This window comes from Dysidea avara, chromosome 7, assembly GCF_963678975.1.
Source record: "Dysidea avara chromosome 7, odDysAvar1.4, whole genome shotgun sequence".
Taxonomy (NCBI): domain Eukaryota; kingdom Metazoa; phylum Porifera; class Demospongiae; order Dictyoceratida; family Dysideidae; genus Dysidea; species Dysidea avara.
In genome coordinates this window covers 38,133,551-38,154,774 of record NC_089278.1, presented here as the reverse complement: position 1 = coordinate 38,154,774, position 21,224 = coordinate 38,133,551, and the positions used below count along the sequence as shown (strand labels likewise).

General features: G+C 38.3%; 2 protein-coding genes across 4 annotated transcripts in view; one reads left to right on the top strand and one right to left on the bottom strand.

Annotated features, from left to right (window-relative positions):
- Positions 1–173: 173 nt before the first annotated feature.
- On the bottom strand, positions 174–13,807 carry LOC136261907 (peroxisomal membrane protein PEX16-like). Of its 2 annotated transcripts, none has more exons than XM_066056003.1 (10): positions 13,632–13,807; positions 13,137–13,172; positions 12,954–13,087; positions 11,832–11,968; positions 10,071–10,246; positions 9,893–10,024; positions 8,544–8,616; positions 8,375–8,494; positions 467–531; positions 174–413 (listed from the first exon to the last, which is right to left on the bottom strand). In XM_066056003.1, exons 1-10 carry the CDS (start codon positions 13,768–13,770, stop codon positions 352–354), a joined length of 1,074 nt encoding a protein of 357 aa, XP_065912075.1. In that variant the 5' UTR covers positions 13,771–13,807; the 3' UTR covers positions 174–351. The 2 variants fall into 2 exon arrangements, with proteins under 2 accessions (XP_065912075.1, XP_065912076.1); XM_066056004.1 differs by having other exon boundaries at positions 13,005–13,087.
- The window catches only part of LOC136261905 (mediator of RNA polymerase II transcription subunit 25-like), an 11,662-nt gene continuing 4,205 nt past the window's right edge, over positions 13,768–21,224 (top strand). For both annotated transcript variants that reach the window (XM_066056001.1, XM_066056000.1), the window contains exons 1-8: positions 13,768–13,907; positions 14,268–14,316; positions 14,369–14,493; positions 16,154–16,217; positions 16,269–16,303; positions 16,353–16,479; positions 17,198–17,357; positions 20,495–21,016. In XM_066056001.1, coding sequence (XP_065912073.1) covers positions 13,804–13,907; positions 14,268–14,316; positions 14,369–14,493; positions 16,154–16,217; positions 16,269–16,303; positions 16,353–16,479; positions 17,198–17,357; positions 20,495–21,016 — 1,186 coding nt within the window. In that variant the 5' untranslated portion in view covers positions 13,768–13,803. The remainder of the gene's footprint in view (positions 13,908–14,267; positions 14,317–14,368; positions 14,494–16,153; positions 16,218–16,268; positions 16,304–16,352; positions 16,480–17,197; positions 17,358–20,494; positions 21,017–21,224) is intronic.

The window sequence follows — 21,224 nt, the reverse complement described above, 5'->3', positions numbered from 1 at the left end:
ACAGTACCAGTACTCTAATAGAATAGTCTACAAGTTTGCACATTCCACTGGTTTGTGTGATAATCACAGATAATATTCTGTTCCAAGTGTTGAGGTATGTGTCACACACTTGATTGTAAATATTGATGCCTTACTTTGAATGATATTTGTGAAGTCTCGTATTAATACCTGTGTAAATAACTACATAGTTACCTTTTTGCATTTGTTAAAAAAAGATAAGATTTTATGTGTACAAAACAACATTAATAACAAAAATGTTTAAAAAGTGATCACGTAATTGTAATCATTAAACAAGGATATTGTAGGCAGTGTAGTTTGATGAAGGTGTGACTTGTTGCTAAGGAGAGGGGCTCATGACATCCAGCAGTAGAAATAAGTGTCCTGCCACACTGGTATGTATCCTAGCAACAGGTCTACAAATACAGCCAATCAGAGTACAGCATGACAAAAATGACACATGTCTCACCAGACAACATATTAATGAAGGGAATCCTGGACAATACACTCTTCAGTACTCCCAGCAATTTCTCCCTGTAGACAAAATGTCAAGTAGTTTATAGCAGAGTTGAAACCAGTTCATTGTACTCAGGGTTGGGCAAGTTACTTTGTAAAAGTAACTAGTTACATGTAATAGTTATACCATGGCTGTGAGGGATTTTGCTGATATATACATTCAAAGCCCAAGGACCGCAGACCCGAGGGCTGCAGGTGTATATGTCAGCAAAATCCCAAGCAACCGTGGTATAAGTGGGCGCACTCACCTAATAGGTGAAAGAACTAACGAGAACTCATCCCGTTTGTTTTATACAGTAGCATCTGAAGATCGATCGTGGTTTTAATAGCGTGGGCTAATAGTCATCAAAACGTTGTCCATACGTTAAAACGTCACTAATATGTTACCATGCTTCAACACGCAATGTTAGAAAACTTTCAATTGTGGGATGGAATTTATATTATCATTTTTGTACTAAGTTAAGCCAACTAACTTCGCTATTGGGACAGTAAGTAAGTTATTATATTAAGTTAAGTACTTAGGAATGTAAGTTACTAACCTATTTCAACATAGCAGTAGTAGCTTTGCTGTTCCATGGTCTGTTCAAAGGCTGATACGCGGTGGGTAGAAATACGCATCCACGATCGCCCAAACAATCATTTCGTGCCTTCATTATCCTTTAATAACAACCAACTAATCTATCTTAGCAAATGTACTAAGTTTAGCAACCACTACAAAAATGAGTCCCACAATACAAAGCTCTATGTCGCTCAATATAACGAGTCAAAGCGCATTGATTCTTTGAACTGGCTGGGTACCAAAGTCATTGGCAAACCACTTTTCCATGATATTTCCCAGGCAATATGCAAGTTAAACACCGAGCGGCAGCTTTGAATGCTCAGGCTAAAGTGGTATATATTACATATTATTTGCAACTGAACCATTTAGTTACAGTTACATAGTACCAATAAAGTATAAGTAACTATAATAATATTACATATTATATTACTTTGTGTCCACAGCTTTTCTTGACCTTAAGCTGTCACGTGTGAAACTACCACCTTATCACGTGACATGATTGTGTTGTTAGACAATGTGCAAATCTTGGTTATAAGTAAGAAGCTGGTGAATAAGCTTCATTCAGTAGGCTTCATTACTTCGTTGTGGCTAGGCGTTACTCAGTGGATTACTAATGAGATTAGTAACTTGGTTACTTGTAGTAATAATATTATGTAATATTAGATTCGTTACAGTAATTATATTACTTAGGTAACGCGTTACATTTGTAAGTAAAATAACTTGAGTTATATTACATTTGTAAGTAATTTAAAAGTAACTTGAGTAGAGGTGTACCGATGTGAGTTTTTGGCATGTACCGATATCCGATATTGATATTGGGTATTGGGCATGTACCAATATCCGATATTGATGCAACCAAAGAAGCCGATAACCGATAGTCGATCCGATATTTGCATTAATATTTTAAGTGTACATTTACCTACCCTACAACAACATGTGCATGTATTCATATCTGCCTGTGGTGGTACACTGCTTGGGTTTCTATTGTACAATCCAGACAATTAGGCACCCACAAACGTTTTTATGTACACTCCCATGAAGCCTAAAACAGATATTTCTGCATTACTGCGAACAGGAGCTTATAAGCGCCGAACGCTTATAAGCTCCTGCTGCGAATTCTAATGGCTTGTACAGCAAGTTTCCTTGGTTACTCTGATCCTTCTTTTATTACAAAGGTGCTCTATAACTGCTTCATTTGTAAAGACTGATAGGCTTTGCAGCAACAAACACTAGAATCGTGTGCATTTATATGGCTTCTCGTAGTGTAGAGCTTGTTGCAGAGTGAACAATAAGCCACTGGCACTAATGAGCCACATGAATAACGTAGAAAACCAATGCATAATCCGTTTATGTACAAACTATTGCTACTGTATAAATATCGGTAGCGATATCGGTCCTCCTGCTGTTCTGTACCGATACCGATATTGGTAAAAAATGCCATATCGGTGGCCGATATTGTAGCCGATCCGATTATCGGTACACCTCTAAACTTGAGTTATATTACTTGTTTTTATAGCGTATTACTTAATTACTACAAAAGTAATAATATTACGTAACGCGTTACTCCCAACACTGATTGTACTGGTGACCCTAACACTTAAGTGTGCACCAAGAACTACATTTGGATATGTGAATAACGTACAAAAGGTAGCTATTGTGGCTTTGATATACTTACAAACTTCAATTCATCATAATTAACGTGGCTCTACATACACTTACAAATAGTATAACATATTCCAAATATTGAAATGGGCGTGGCTTCACGTAAGCCTGCAGACAGCAACAGACATGGAATTTTGTGCATACCTACAGAGTACAGACTACAATAATACTGAAAAACGGACATGGTTGTTCATATGCCTACAGACACTAATCTCGATAAGTGGGCTTGGTTCACAAAAGAAGCAGTGTGATCCAATCTAGGTTAGGCCCAGATGAGCTGAACAAATGTACCCAAATTGGTTTCAACGCTGTTTTACGACTTCCACCCACTGTATATTTTTGTCAGTCATGACATATTGCTACAGTATTAAACAGTACAGCTATATTGTTTACTAGGGTTACCCCTAAAGTGATGTGCTATGCTAAAAAGCCATGTTTAAAACCCATCCTGGAAATATCATATGTGGCAATAATTATCTTTATAGAATCATCTTACTCCATTCAGAATAATTAAAAATAAGAAAACTCTGGATATTGAATTAAAAAAAAGAAAAAGTCACCATAACTCAAAATTTTGTATGCCAGCCTGCCTGCCTGCCTGCCAGCCCATCTGCCACAGTTGCAAGGCTAGAGGCCAAAAGAAGCAGTGCACAGCCACCATTTTATGCCATAGCAACAAACTCACTGGTGGGATGTACGTTCTGTAGTTCTGATGAATGTTTGCCTTCTGTGTTTTTATCTTCAATTGAATGGTCATCTTTTTCTTCAAGCCAGGAAACCATACCAAAGTGTTAAGCTTCCATATTGACACCTTCCTTGAAGGAGTGTAGAGTGGATCCTTGCTTATCCGAACCTCAGTTATCCGATTATCTGAACACTAAGACTGATTGTTCAATTAGAGTATTTTATCATTAGCATGTGTTCTAATAGAGTAATTGACTCAATGGGTTTCATTTATCCGAAACAAATTCACTTCTCTGAACACTATCCTAGGAACCAAGGTGTTCATGTCTGGTGGCTGGTAAGAACACATTCTACTATACACACATTTCATTCACAGATTCAGTAATCTCATTGGATATCTGTTCCTTGTTTATTCATACCATCATTTATCCAAAATTGCAGAAAAAAGTATTTTTGAGGTAGGCGTATATTCTATTAGAGTATTTAAACAATTACACAACTGCAATCCAAAATGCTTTTCTTCAAGTAAAGAACATAGACTTATTTCATTTCAAGTGTGGATAAGAAGTGACTATTAGAGGCTGTATTCTAATAATTTTGCGATAATAAGAGATAGACAAAGTATGTATCATACAGTACAGTAGTATTGTATATTACAGGTTTTTGCAATTGAATTCGTCGCTTTTGCATTAGAATTCATCGTGTTGGCACAAGAATTCATCCGTAACAAGATTGGCAGCTGCAGTAAACATGAAAACAAGATGTAGCAGCTGCTCCATGATTTTGCTGAAGTACAACTGTTGTAAATAACTCTTTATAAGGCAATAATTCTTCTGCTACGGCTTCTTCAGCAACATTCACAACTGTGCTGCTCCATTGGCGATGGATGTGGTCACTAGCGAACAAACTAATTAATTTGACAGACAGCTAATGGCTTCGCATATAACCAGCTTCAATTACTCTCTAGTGTCTCAAGTGATATTCTCCATGGCAAAAATGATTCACCTTGTGATAAGCGGCTGGTTTCTTGCAGTCAATGTAGTTATGACGAATTCTAATGTAAAGGCAACTAAATAAATTGCAAAACTGACAAATTCAATTGCAAATGGGATGAATTCTACTGTGAAGGTGACAAACTCTACTGCAAACGGGACAAAGTCAATTGCAAAAACCTGTAGGGATCATGAAGAACTTTTCCAGCCACCCTAAAATCAGCCTCAATTTCCCTTCATGACAGTGTGGCAGTATTGGTTTAGGCACAGCCCCAAAATGTCTTCAGACCAACCTCAAATCCTAAAATGTTTTTTAAACAGAATTTTACATTGACTAATTAACTGATGCCTCCAGCCAAACATAAATTGACAATGGATAAGGCTACAGGTTTGATTTCTTCACTGTTCGACATTGTTTTGTCTCAAGATGTGCCTTTAGACCAACTGCAGTACATACAATACACTCTTTGTCCTCCTTTTTGTTCCAGTTCTTTTTGCTGACAATACATCGCAATAGTGCGATGTGGCTTCCCTGTGGCTGGGCTATGTTGGCTAACCACCTGTAGCTTCCATAGCAACTAGATTTATTGCAGACACTTCCCATACTGTTCTTCATTTGTAACGCTGTGTAACAGGCAAAGCACAGCTGAGAACAAAGCATAATGGCCACTTCCCTTTCCACTATGTAATTGATTGTAGGGGAGCGCATTCTGACGTAACATTACCTTTATGGCATTCCTGGTGCTATTCTTTCTTTTAATGTGGTATGTGCTGGTTCATTTGTAAAAAAAAGTAAACAAACAAGTAGAAAAGAATCCGCTAGTATATCTGCAGGTATAGGCAACCTTCTTTGTGTTTCACCACTTTTTATCCTTGATCCTCCACTTTCTTTTCTTTGATCCCTAATCCAACTTAAAATTCCTTCTACTTGTTCTAATAATTTAGTAGTAATGTATTATAGCAAAGGTCCGATGTATCCCTTCCTTGCTGTATCTTACTCATGGTATAATAGTCATGGTATAAACCACATCTATCCTAGGTTGTGACTATTCTATTAGAATACTTGACTAGTATATCAGTGTTGGAGTAATGCTAAAGTACAAATTCTCTTTGTAGCTAGACTAGTATAATACATACATATTGCTGGGTGTGTTAGTTCATGATAAGTGATCACATGAAATAGCATAATATCAGTAATTTTCATATACAGGAAATGGTAATTTGAAATGCGTATGTGACAACAAGATTGCTGTGTTATTCAACCAAGTATTAATTAGTTGTTATCATTATTGGAACTAGTGGCCTCTGTGCCTCATTGGCAATTCTCAATCTTCTCAACAGACCTCTCCCAAAGGTATCAGGTAGCAAGCAACCTGGGGGACAAGGGGGCTGGAGCCCCCATAATGATTTTCTACGTTTAGTGTGCAAAAAGATCAAAGTACTCTAATAGAACAGTCAATTGTTGTAGAGCAGTCATTGTATAAAAATTGTCCTCAGAAGGCTAAATATTTAAATTTCCATGTGGGGGCATGCAGATCCCCCTAGAGGGGTTGTGTTCACATGTTTATACTGTCTTTTACAACCTCCTGGAACAGAGCCCCCCATCCCCTCGAAAAATATTTTGCTACGCCTATTGTTGGGCACTGTTGTCAGTTCGTTCCAGTGTCAGTTTCCATATCTAAGGCCAACACTTAGGTTGAAACTTTGATATGGTAGTACAAATTAGTTATATGTGTATAGCATACAAAGCTCACAATAACATTTGGTGTTGAACAAATGTTTGACAAACAAACATGACATTTTGTTTAAAAAATTAGCAACCTAAAGGCATACAGCTGTATGGTGGTAGGACTGGGAGGCACATACATAGTAACTGTAACTAAGAGTGTTGAACAGTGTTAGCCCATGATAAATGATTGCATGAAATAACACAATATCAGTAAAAGTATTTTCATTTACACAGAGTAATAATTTGAAATGCGTAAAATCTCAACCTACAATAAAGGAGCTAACTTGTAAATAATAGTAGCCAAGAGTATTGAACAGTGTTTAACACATGAGAAAGAATTGTGTGAAGCAACATGGTAATTATTATTTGTACATGTTGGTCACTGTATTTAGCTTAATTTGACCACTAAACCAACTGAAAATGTGACAGCATTAAAGGAAAGTCTCTAATGTTAGAGTGTGGCACTGGCAAGTGGATCTCTGAAGGTGTGAGCCATACACTCGTTTGTGACACCATTTTCTTGAGTGTACCGGAGTTTGGTTACATCCTTATATGTACAATAACTGTTGAATACTTGAATAACACAGCAACCTTGATGTCACAGGTGCATTAGGAGCCCCACCAAAGAATTCTGGTATCCTACCAGAGAGGTGTTTAAACGTAAGTCGCCAATTATCAGCAGGTACCAATTATTGGCACTTGTAAACTATAGAGGCTACAGGGTATATGGAGGCTACCAAGTTACACAATGAGCTGTTATATCCTCTAACACATTTCTAAGAATTGTTTTCATTTTTCATTGGTGATTATTGTTGTTAAAGTGTTATACAAGCCATTCTGGTTAAGCATAGAATTGCGTAAAAATAATTTTGTATTGGAAACAAGTATGCTTTTACATCTAACCTGAATATCCCTCGAACGACTGGCCTCATCTTGGTAAAACTTCTGTGAAACGGAGATATCCACAGACTGCATCTCCCATAAAAATTTCACAAAGAACCAACGAGGCATCATGGAGTTACACACAAAATCGCACATTGTGCCAATAATTGGTCAATCAGGGAAGTACAGTTGCCGATAATAGGTACCCCATGCCGATAATTGGTACACGATAGGCATTGCATTTTCCACATAACAAGACGTTCACTCATGTGAGATAATTAAAATTATGTATGCTAAGAGACGAAGGACTACTTTGTTAAATGGTTCAAACCGAAAGTTCAGACACCACTGAATTAAGGAATTATAATTGCGTGATGAAATGGTGCCAATAATTGGCGACTTACGCTAGATACTCTAATAGAACAGTCAATCACTATAACAGAACATTTGGGACTAGTACGTAAACATTGTTTTGCAAGTGATAAGAGTTTTAGTTATGACTCCTGTTTGTTGTATCTGGTGTCCTTCTCCTTGTCAGGTTCTGGATCAAAGATGTAGCCAATAGAAAGGGACACATCTTACAAACTCGAATAGGTTTTACTTCCTATGAGGTGTTGTTCCAGACCTTACCAGAAAATGCTGCCTTTGGTACCAGCCAGTAACCCTGCACCCTACCAACCATACAGTGTGGATAAGCCACTCAACAGTAGTGTTGTGAACTGGTATGGAAAACTAGTTATTAAAGGAAGCCTTTAAACTGGTTTTGCCACCCACTTGGTAAACCATAAATTACCCCTGCTGATAAGTGTTAACATCATAACAAAGCACGTGTAAATATGTGATTATAGTAATTGTTATGATGTTGAAGGTCACTTTGGTACCACCCTAAGGCTTCCAACAGGCATGTTGAGCACCATTATGTCTACTAATCTACAATCAGACAATAACTGGTCAATATCCAATTACTCACATTCCAATAACCAGTTTTAGTAAACCCCGCAGGTTCACAGCACTACTCAACAGTGTACTACTGTATCCCTCTGAGGGTCAACAAGTAGTAAATTACAGTAGATCCTCAGTTATCCGAATTCCAATGTGTCTCAGGCAATGGTAAAAGTGTTCAGATAAGTGAATCGTTCGGATAACTGAAGCCCGTACATTCATACACATATCTCTGTTGAAATACCGTAACAGAATATACACTTGCACTCAAAATACTCTACTACAACTGTCATTTCCAATTTCGGATAAACGAGAATACAGATAACAAGGGTACAGATAATTGAGGGTCTACTGTACATGTAAAACTGAACAACTTTTATATGATGGGTAGGTCAAGATGAGGCTACTTACTTGGTGACATTATCATAGAATGGAGACCTCAATAGATACAGCAGCAGTAACAGGCGACGTCTCAACACCTCGGACTTTTCTGATGATGTGAGCTTTGTGACTCGTTGGAATGACTGTAAGCTGTAATGCGAATATAATGGTAACTAAAATCTGCTAGTGACCAGCTTACTTGATGATGTCAATCACCATGGAGATGAGCCATGGTTTCCATGACTTCTGACCAAACACAAACATGGAAAACACTAAAAAAAAAAAAAACTTTCATATACACCATTAGCCTACAGCAAGATGTTGAAGCTACATTATGAAATCTGAGAAACAAAACAAAACAGCTGAAGATTGGATAAATGTAACAAAGATGAATTGACTGAGGATTTTACAGTGAACAGAACATGGAGCATTAAACACAAAACTTCTGCTGGTGTTAGTGATGTCAGACCCTTCTCATGCTTATTACATGCACGACACTGGGGTTTCTGTAATTCAAGTAATCCTCAGGCCCTGTAGTAGTACTTTTGCTTCGCTCAGATACCATGACACAGGGCCATCGGGTTACTAAATAACATAGACCCCTGTGGTCTGAAGTCTAACTATTATATAGTACACCAGTTTTGCCTCTTAAAAATTCTCGGTTAGACTTGAGTGCTCTGCTTTTGCTGGCTGCTTTCACAAAGTGGCGATCCGTGTGGGGCCTTAATGGAGCTGTGGTCAGCCTGGGGATGACTGTATGTGGCTGTACAGCTCTGTGGTGTTGACTAAAGACATGTGCTGTGAATTTCCTTTCATTTAAGCCAGTTTTGATACCTGAATGGCCCATAACTTAGTAGAAGTTGTGCCTGTAGTGTTTGGGGTCACTGGATTGGTCTCAAAGTGACAGAAAGAATATCTGAAGAAGATACCAGCATACTCTGAAAGCTTGTTCGTTAATTTACAGAAGGAAGCCATAATTGGAACAGTTTTTGTCCTTAGGGACATCAATTTGTGATGTATCTTAGGTTGACAGCCTAATTCATCCCTATGCATTCCTCTTCAATTTCTTGAATAGCCTCTCACCCTCCTTCCGGGCCCCCGCCTCCCACCCCATTAGGAGCTCGCCTGATATAGCCAATCTCAGTTCAAAAATTATCTAAAATGGCAGGAAACTTAGCTGTTGGCTACTTGTACAGTGGATCCTCTGGAAGGTAAGGAATTGGTGTAAAATGTGTGAAAATTTGATACACATAGTTTCAACCATTGGCGAGCTACAACACACTAAATACTTAAAACTGGCATTTCTTGATACTTTAAAATAGGCAATAAGCCCGGTTTTCCCAGACTGGGTCACATATGAACACCTTGGGACTAACTAATAGTGATCAATACGTTGTCCTGATTTTCCAGGTCAGTTTACTCACTAAGGGATACTTTGGGACTCCAAGTGTCTGGATTATGTAAGTGTCCTCAAGTGCCCACATTGACAGGTTCCAGAGACCACAATCAGCCCATCCCCATGCACCAATATGCACACTTACAACTCACAGTGTATCAGTGGTCTACAACAGTGTAGACACTCAGATATTATTTGCTGAGTAGACAGTTTGGTTGGCTTGGCAACTCCACTCGCTGCATCTCCATCACTTAGCAACAACTGGTTATATGGTACAGACATGTCTACACAACAGATTAACAATGAAGCCACATAATTCTCAAGACGTACCAGAATTGATCGACCTAACCACACGTCCACTACGTGGTCCTTGCCATGCCTGTGCTGACTGCTGTTGACCATTACCATGGTTTCCATATAGCTGTGCTCTATTTAGAAAAGGTACCGGAGGACTAACACTCATTCCAGCTCTGAGGGCAAGCAGCATGTAACACCTCATGGTGCTTCTGTAGGGGAGATCATGTGAGGTATAATGATGTCATCATTACTACCAAACTGTTATAATTATACCCCCAAAACAACACTTAGTAATTACCAGTACGATTACAACAAGCCTGTTACACACATTATGTACTTTCAATAGAAACTAGTCTCATTGGATAAGGAAACCCTCCATCGTTTTTCAGTTTTCTTTTTGACTATGGAGGATCACATGAAATACCAAACAAAGCAATGTAATTAAGGATAATATATTTATTTAGAGTGCATCCAACTTGATTTGACAAATTTTGAGTTTCTGCTATTCATACGACGATTACCACACTAGTCGAATGATATATGAAGTGTACAAAAGTGTTAAAAGCTGTACTAGTCGTAGCACCGATGCTGCAAGCAAAGGTTTGAGTAAAGTAGCTTAACACACAGGAGCACACTTCCTGCTACCCAGATTATAATTTAGGCAGGTACTGTATTTCCTTGCACTTTCAATAACATGCCCTCAGGCTTAAATATCATTTATGAGCGTCGAGTAGTGGCTGATTTTGACACGATATGGGTACACATGGCGACACGAGGTGGGAATATTTATTTCTATAGCCTACAACTACATCATACCGTACTGTATAGTAAGGACAGTGAAGGTGTGGGCGTGGCCCATGATATTATATAACCTAAAAACCTGCCTCGATTTTTCTTCACAGCGTTACACAAGCCCAAAAGTGTCTTCAGATCAACCTGAAACGTTTCTGTCAAGTTGGTACAGAATTTATATTCAATGGAGTTTTCTAGTGCCTGCCTGACGCCTTCAGTCAAGCATAGCAGAAAACTGACTACAGCTACAGCCCTAATTCTTTCATAGAAATGTTTCTAATTCAATGAAGAAAAAACCTTTGGTATATTGATAAACATACAATGCTTGCGCTATTGTTTTACCTTTTATCCTTCTTTACCATGGCCATCAATCAAGGTTCTACCACTGATAGTGTTAATAGACTACAGTAGGGCTTCCACCTACAGGTTTATATTGCATCAAACTATTCCAATAGATGTGTTTAGTTCAGCATTGCACCACACTATTTGAACACACTTGGCTCGGTGGTTTTCAAAGTTGGTAGTTGATATCGATCAGTGAGAGCAACTTGCAGCAAACTAGCCACATACAAGTCAATTAATACAGTTTAGTAACAGCATTAAAACCAAGTCGGGTCATCCACACAAAGATCGATCATGAAGAAATGAACATCAATCGTGTGAAATGAAAACAAAACAATGTTTATTTGTCATTCTTTGTAGGCTATGAGTACATTACAAAGCTTCAAAGGGTGGTTTTATATTTCAAAGTTTACTTAACCTACAGATGGTGGAGGTCTAGCTTAAATATACCTCTAGTATTTAGTTTAAAAATGTATGTGCAACTATCTACAGGAGCCTGGGAACAGTTTGAATGTACAAGCTATACCACTACTATACCTAACTAGCTCACAGTATTAAATATTTTTGCGAGGTCTTATACCTTGTGGAATATGTGAAAATAGCAATGACTGTCTACAGTAAACCTGGAAATTCACACACACATGTGATATAGTGACTCACTTCAACAGAGATACTACGATGACAGTGGCCCACTTGAACACCTCAGAGAAGTTCTGCTGTGCCATCATCTCCATGGAAACCTCAAAACACTCCACAGCACCCAGTATGTAAAGGAGACATTGGTGTAGAGGTGATCGCTGTAGCAACAGTAATGTTATCAATAAGGTACTACAAGGAAAACTCCCTTCTTTGCTACATTATGAAACCCAAAATGTGTTTTATTTACTATCTCACTAAACAGATCGGCAAGAAGGCTATAGCCTATATAGAGGTATATGATATTTATAGGACACCATTACTCATGATAATAGCTACAATGTTTAACAGAACACTGGGAAATGCAGGACACATAAACCATGGGACATTTTATTGCCATCTCATAAACTACCGGAATACTACCACTAGTGCAACAATCCTTCGTTGCTTCTTTAAACAGCCTCTACCAAGAGGTCACGTTATTAAAATAAAAAATAATAATTCCTACACCTAGAATCAGACATTGCAACTAATATTTTGCACATTTTCTGATATTTCTCAGAAATTATCGTGGCAACTAACATGACGTAATGGTGTCCCATAAATATATGTGCTCTTGAATACCTAACAGAATATCAATATTGAAACTCTATTATATCCACAAGAGTGTCTATGGCTAAACAATGCAACTTTCTTAAAAGATGTTTCTAAAGCAGTCAGCAACACTACTATTAAGAGTTTGTAATATTAACTCTTGGCATTGTGTATGTTAGTGAAAGCCTCAGCAAAAATGTTATACAACACTGGAGTTGCCCACCTCTTTGTAAAAGTAAGGATCTGGTGAAATACAGATCCCATATCACTTGAACAGACTGCATACTTAACTGCTGGTTACATTAGAAGATTGTCCTCCAATTCAAATAAAAGTATTGTGTTGCCAGGGTGATATGTGTGCAAACATCATTGGTGCACACTGATTGGCTAGCTCGGTATTTCAAAGCTAGAAATGCTAATTTGTATTTCACCAAATTCTTACTTTTTAAAAATTGGCAAGCAGTGCCACACTAACAACACCCTCTGCCTATAGGGCACTTGTTTACTACACAGGTTATAGGAGACTAGGACAGGAATACTCTCTTGAGGTACCTCATTGGAGGCTGAAATCCCACAAGGCCAGATATACACACAGACACTCGCCTTAGCTCCCCCAAGACTAGCACCAACACTTCTACACATCAGGTAGTCATTGAAGTATGTGAACAAGTTAGTACAGGCATACACTACAATGTGGATCATGTGATACACTGCTCAGATCACATGATCGCTTACCCAACTCTGTAGTAGCATGACTAGCACCAAATCGACCTGTATAATGAATTGAGATGTGCTGATAATTCGAGTGCTTTAAGTAGCAACATAACTCATTATAAAGTCAATCTAAGGTAAGAAATCATGTACCACTGTGGTATGGTGTGACATACTGGTCAACAGGCAATGCCACTTTCAGACACATCCTCAAATACAATATGTATATACATGTAGTTGAAAGTCCACTCAAAACATATAGTCCTGATAGCTATTGGTAGATTTTGATACAGTGCTTATAATCTTCTATTGCTGTTAAATTGGGTTGATGGACTAGCAGACACCTGACCACAATTTTGACTTGTACAAAAAAAATGTGGAATGAGTGGGCATTTGGGCTGGTATAGATTATGTAACAATAAAGCCTGTTGGAGCTCTAAAACAGTGATACAGGATCACTCTTTGGCTTTTGATACACAAAGACCACTGCGCGTTAATTACAATACACGGGGAGCTGACCTGGTATAATATAACCAGCTATTCGTACAGCAGTCTCCAGTCGTGCAGTAAACTCGGGGTCCTTAGTAATCCCCTCGTAATAAGTGTCCCCTACCTGCTTCACGAACTTGTACAGAGTATCCACTACCACGTGAGCCATGATAATATTTTCGATTGTGGGTTAAGGCAGGATATGGGTCAGCTATACTATGACGTTGTGTTCGTGGTGGATAGCGCCTCGCATCTCTGTGCTACTTTCCCGATATTACTACGAGACTACCTGGAACCCGCCGTACAGTGAGTGGCCCTGTTTGTACCGTATTGTATCCGTGTTGCTCCGTATACTTTTGATATTCAGGATTCTATGTATAATAGTTTTGACTGTCAATGTTAAGCTCCACTCGCCCTAGTACAAGGAAGGTGGGGATATGACGTTCTCCAACCTGGGGATAAATTGTTTGGTCAAATCCCCACACCTATGGCTTAGGATTTGACATGGAGCTTCGGTTTTATTACATACCACAAGTAAAAACTTTTCATTCCCCACCCTCCGGCACATTTTAAACTTCAAATTCCTTCCTAAAGCCAGTACTGAAGGAGTGGGGATTAACATTGATAGATACATTACAAGAACATGTTCCGTTAACAACGTTTCAGACATTTTGCTGGTCCTCTGTTTAACTTGAAGACGGTCATGGCTGTGGAGGTGTGTACCTACTGATATGTGTTATGGTTACCATGGTTATTTGCTTATGTAGAATGGTCAGTGTCAGTTTGGTGTGGTTGTCATGGCACCAATGGGTGGGGCTGATCTGCATCATGCTAGCTATCGTCCATCAACCAGTGACCCCAACAGGTTATTGGACGAACTGAGGTCTATCAAGTGAGTGTATATGAGTACAGTGGCTAAGCGAAAAAAATTGTTCACTTTTTGATAAAAGTACCAACATTTGCTTGATTTCATATTAGATGCGGTGCCATTAAAATTACCAATCATATCATGCTCAAAGAACCTGACAAATAAAACCAGTACATAATGTACTGGAGAAGCCATAAAAGTACTCAATAGTAAATATGTGACTGGATCTAGGAAAACTGGTCTTCTTGCCCATGATAGCAGATTTGATTTTTCACCAAGAACACAAAGCTACATGAATAAACTATCTAATAAATCAGCTAGACTTGAGTAGTCTGCTTTTGCTGGCTGCCAAACCCAATGACGTTCCATACATGCAGTGTGGGGCCTTAATGGAGCTCTGGTTAGCCTTGGGGGGGGGGGGGGGGGGGGGGGGGGGGCTGTATTTGGCTTTACAACTCCATGGTGTTGAATATAGACCTGTGCTGTGAATTTCCCTCCAGTTTTGGTACCCGAATGGCCCATAACTTGGCCTACTTCATCCCTACACCTTTCTTTTCAATTTTTTGAACAGCCTCTTGCCCTCCTTCCGGGCCCCCACCACCCTCCCCTTTTGGAGCTTGCCTGATACAGTCAACCTCAGTTTAAAAACTATTTAAAATGGTAGGTTACTGCACAGTGGATACTCTGGAAGGTAAGGAATCGGTATAAAACATGTGAAAATTTGGTACACAACTATTTGAAAGCTAAGACACTAAATAGTTAAATCTGGCATTTCTGTATACTTTTAAATAGGCGATAAGACTGGTTTTCCACATATCCTGAGATTTTGCATCTGCATAGACAAGTAAGGTATGGTCATATTCAAAAGCTGAGGTGTCTATCAGGTCATTAGCTTGCCATGTTAAGAAGGAAGGAGGGTCATGGTATAAATATGCAATGTATTATTTCTATTTGATTGTGCCTGTACTTTTTACACTGAAATATTGGCTCCATTGCAAGTGTTTTATTTTACATTTTGAAAGATTTTCTCTGATTTGCACCGGTAAATTTGAAATACTTTTGTGTTATTTAAGCAAAAGCAAAAAAATTAAATGCACTTGGATGGTTTCCTGGCCAGCTAGAAATGCGGTTATTACCCAGTTTAAAATTTTCCAGACATGCTCTAAGGCAATAATTTTGACATGGCACCGTGCTTTATCAAAAAGTGAATGATTTGATCAAAATTAACAAATTTTGTTGCTGAGCCGCTCTACAAGTGGTTATTAGAGATAGTTTCAATGAATATTTTGACAACAAGTTGTTCAAGTGTGATTTATTCACATAAAATTTGGCTGAGTATTTGTTCTACAAGTTGTGATTTGTAATTTCAGTTGGGAGAATACTGGTATGAACCTGTTCAGTACATTGGTCAGGTCACTTTGAGATGTTAACATCCCATAGTTTATACACCCAGTGTTTAGCAGATATGGGGAGTATACATGTTAGCATGTGACTCTTATTAGGGACTTGACTGGTAGATATTGGGCCCAGACTCCATGTATGTTTCGCAATTTAGAAGTAGCAAAGATAGGCCAAATATTTTTGGCCCTAAAATCTCCATTATGGAGAGATTCTGTCATTAGCAAACTGTTCCGCTACTTATGTAGTAATTCTAACCAATCATATTACAGACTGTATATTTCAGGTTTGCTGGTGGGCTATATATGAAGTATTGTCCACTAGCTGATGGGTTAGCTGCTTGTATGGAGGTATGTGTGATGTAGTATTTTAAAATGTCACCATGATGACTGTTGCCATAGTATCTGGACAGCTTTAATGAGACAAGGGAAGGCAGGCAAGTGTACATTAGTTACCATGGTAACTGTTGCTATGTATATACACAGTTTCCATGGCAGCCTACAACGTCACTGTATAGTGGTTACCAACAGAGACACATACCCTGGGGCTTGTGAACAATCCAGCAAACATTCAGGAAAGACAGCAACTCAACTGGCTAAGGAACTAGGGGAGGTGAGGGTGAACTATAGGAGGGACCGGCTCCTATATATGTTTGTAAACTTTTCACAAAGTTAGGAAAAGTATTTTAATTACTTTTGGTGATTCTCAGTGTATGTTTTGTTAATGTGAATTGTTTCAGTATAACTTGTTAAATTCTTGTTCCAAAACTATACAGTAATCTGTTACATAACTATACTTGTGGATGTTATATTAACATCCATACAGTATCCATATTACCAAGAGTACATAATAATAGAATGTACTCTTGATATTACAGAGGTTATAATAGTTCTTGTGTAAGAATGTTTTTAAAGTGGAGGTGATGTGGGGTGTGAAGTTAAGTAATTTAATTGGTCAAAATCTTGTACACATGACATGACACATTGCTGTCATTAAATACTGTAAGGAGACCTTTCTACTATTCAGTCTATCAGAAGCCATTTACTTCATTACCCCCCCCCCCATTAACTACACTCAGACAAATCATGTATGTGACCTTTAGAGATGTATAGTTTTGTAATGGCTCTTAGTATACTGTATGGCTAGAAGGTTTTTAGGAATAACAATTTTTGTTGTTTTTGATTTATATATAAACTTTACTGTTCCACAAAAATTATAGACCCAAATAATTTGAGTGTTGTGATAAAGTTTTACTCTGCTTGAAACACCATACTGTTATATGTTGAAGCTTTCTATCCATGCCTCACATGTTGCCTTCCGTCATTACTAGGGTGGGGTGAAGTTGTCAGTAGTGTGTCCACGACAACTGACTAGTCTGAAGCAGTTGTTTGAGGCATGTAAGGCTGTGTCTGATGTTCAGGTGATGTCTGACTTGCAACATGCAACCAGCCCCGCCCATCTTGTACTACTACATGGCTTCCAGTTACCTGGTGAGTGTGTATCAGTAGGGAGCAATATATGATAAGGATTGTATAATATACTGTGAATCAATGCACACCTGTGTGATGTAAACTGTGTGATGTAAACTGTGTGATGTAAACTGTGTGATGTAAACTGTGTGATGTAAACCGTTTGAGCTGGACAAATTGTGAAAGATTGGTCACAGTGAAGGGAGGGGGGTGATTGATAGGCGAAATTTATGAAAGCTAATTTTGCAAGCCAGTGCTTTGATTGCAAGAACACTTGAATGTTTTGTGGTCTACAGTATGTACAGTGCAGAGTTGATTATACCAAATGTCAGTTATCCAAGCACCTAAAATGACTGCTCAATTAGAGAGTATTTTGATTAAAGATGTGTTGTAGAAGTGTTGTACTATAATGGACAATTTTATATATCAATGATGTGCCCTATCTGTGATTAAACTGTTTGATATTATACTCCTATACATCAGTTCAGATAATCAAGTAGGACAATTTAGAGGAGGTCACAACAGTGTTAGGCATAACACGTTACTTTTGTAGTGCATTACATAATATTGTTACTTATTGCCGTAATGAAGTAATATAACACACTAAATTTCTTCTGCTAGTAATATCTAATGGTTAGTTACTTGACATAAGTAATGCATTACTAAAGTAGTGCATTACTACTTACTACTCGTTACTGTAATGTTATTACCTAACGACAGAGATGCAGTAACACGTTACATAATATATATATTACAATTTGCGAGTTGAAGTATAACACGTTACTTTACAAAATGCAGTAATACAACTTAAGTTACTTTTGGAATCTATTAACTTGTTACTAGTAACGAATATTACGTACCAAGCAAGGTAACAAATAGCAATAAGTGTGATCAACAAGTGAATAGCTACTATGAGTAACAATGAGCCAGTAATGCATTACAAATGGCTTTTATACTATTTATTATCCATTAAACTATTCAGTGATCCATTACCTCAATCCATTAACCTTTCGCCTATTTAAAAAGACGCTGTCCATTGGACTGATGCATACCACGTGACTATTGCTATTAATGCCCACTGTCTGTAAAACAAGTTTTATGTAATATTTCATTGTATAAAAAGTATTATGTAATATGTAATAATTATATGTGACCGAATTTTGGAAAACCATCAATATGCGCACAATCAGGGGCGGCAGAGAAGGGGGAGCTGCAGCCCCTGTGAAAAAATTCTGGAGGGGCTTAGCCCCCTCCCCTAAAATTATTCAATAGCATTATTCGAGATTCTCTAATAGAGCAGTCAAGATCGAAATACTCTAATAGAGCAGTAAAGATCGAAATACTCTAATAGAGCAGTCACAGTATTCTTTGAGGAGCAGCAAGCTACACATGTAGTTATAAATAAGGAGAAGATATAGTCTAGTTGGTAGAGGGAAGCAGCAGGTAGCCAGCAGGTAGCCAGCAGGTAATGACCTTTTTTTTGGTCTTCGACTTACAACTAGGCATTGGCATCATCATGCTAGACTCCCAGCCCCCCTAAATATAGGTGTCTCCGCCACCTCTGCACACAATAGTACTTTTGTAAAAAAAAAAACTATGGGTAAAAAATGCAAGCTCCAAAAAAGAAAAAAATTATGCAAGTTTTTATCGCCTCACTGGTGGGGACGACTTAAGCCTCCAATGGATAAATTCTGGGCACCATCGTGTTCACTTGTTCCATGGGGAGTACAAAAATTTTGCTCCATACATGAAAGGATTTCAAAGCTACAGACGTTTGTTTATGTTGCGGTGACGAAAGGATTTACCGATGATCGTTTTTCAGTGGATTTGCCTTCCTTCTCGAACACAGAAGCATGCCTGGGGCAAAAACTATACTTTGGTGGATGCACAAATTCATGGCAAACACAATGAGCAAAGATTCAATTCCGTATGGCATTGTATCAGTAAGTTATGATGGTTTATGTAAGTGCCTGTAGATTCTTTTCTCGATAGCTTCAGTACATATCAATTTATTTGCTCGTCTGGATGTCTAGTGCTGTATTTCCAACGCTGCTTAACTTATGAAGCTGAAACTTAGCTAGTCCATTCCTCTGTCCCTGTAGAAAACAAAGAACAAATAAAATGCATTTTGAAAATTGTGCGGATATTGACGGTTTTCTAAAATTAGGTCACATATTACTTTAATAAAGTAACTTCCCCAACTCTAGTACTTTTATGAATTGTGTAATATGTAATATAACATGTTAGCAAGAGTTCATAATATTATGAACTCTTGCTATTAGCTACTAAGTTACTTAGTAATATACACACTGTATGACTGTAATGAGTTTCATCGCAGTGACAGTAGCGAGTAATAAGTGATATATTACTTTTTTTTAAAAAAGTAGCATGCCAACACTGGTCACAACCATAGTGTAACCTTAGGGATAAAGTGATAATGATATTGACAACACTTTTCTAATATTCACAAAAAGTATGGATGTCACGTATTGTGTTGGGGTGATTGAAAGAAGATTTGTGTGTGCCCCTGTGCTACCAATTTACACATTAGAATACTTTATACTGGATTGAATAGTTTGAGTTATAAGATCGTAGGATGTTTGATGACCAACCTTCTCTTTTGCATGGACCCATACTAAGTGGTTCTGTACATTACATGTGTACTTGTACTCACTGCTCAATGGATGGACATAGGTTGTTTATAGTGTCCAATAAATTGCCTATGGTGTTTTTGTGTGTGTGTGTGCGTGCGTGCGTGCGTGCATATGTGTGCGTGCATGCATACGTACAGTGTGTGTGTGTGTGTGTTTGTGTGTATTGCAAAGTTATATCCACTGGAACTTGTAGTAATATTGACACCCCGGGACTAAGCACTGATTATCAAGGTGTCCTAATTTTCCAGGTCAGTTAATGTGTCCTCAAGTGCCTATAATGGTGGAATTCCTCCCAAATGAGCTGTTTGACAACTTATTTTCCATTTGTCATTTATTGTATGGTGTGTAGTATGTTGTACTGTTGTATTTGTGTGTTTCGTTACTATTTGTGTGTTTCATTATTATGTATGCATTTATACTCTGAAATTATTACGGCCGGTCTGTCTTAATCCCAGAATTAAATAAATTCAATTATGCATTCAACTAGTTTTCTGTGCATATCAGGGTCGCACAAGAAACAAGTTGAGCCTGCTGAGCCTGTTGTGTCTGACTCACTGCCAGCCCAATCCCAGTCAGCAACCAGTTTCTCCATGGCAACCAGCTACTCTGATAATGTCAGCACAGCATCTTCCATTCTGTCATCAGCTGGGTTGAATGATGGAGTGTCACAAGGTGTGACACAGACTAACGTGTCACAGCCACCTAATGTTGTTGATGATGTCATGGCAACGGTAACATCATCGTCCGCTGGTCAGGGAGCCAATCAGATTGACATGCCTGCAATGTCACTTGGTAGTCGACTTACTGTAGCTATAAATAGTAACGTTACTATAGATAGTAACATGAACACTGGTACTGTGACAACTGCTATGTCATCATTGGAGCCATTTAACCTGGGTGTGTCCTCAGTTTCCAGCCAATCACAATCTTCCTTGTCATCCAGCTGGCTGTCACTGGGCGGTAGCCCCTCTGGAAAGATGACATCACCATCATACAATGAAGGAATGGATCTCAACACCAACAAAGGTATATCTGTGTGTATAGGACAGTTGTTGGGATTACAATACAGCTGTTACATAAATTAACTATATTGAAGGTCCATTGTAGTACACGTACTCACATGACACACAGTATAACAATTCCTCCAGTAGAAGCATATATGTACTAATATGTTACTGCTGTATTAAAACTGGAGCACATCAAATCCTATGGACAAGGGTTCGGGGAACAAGAA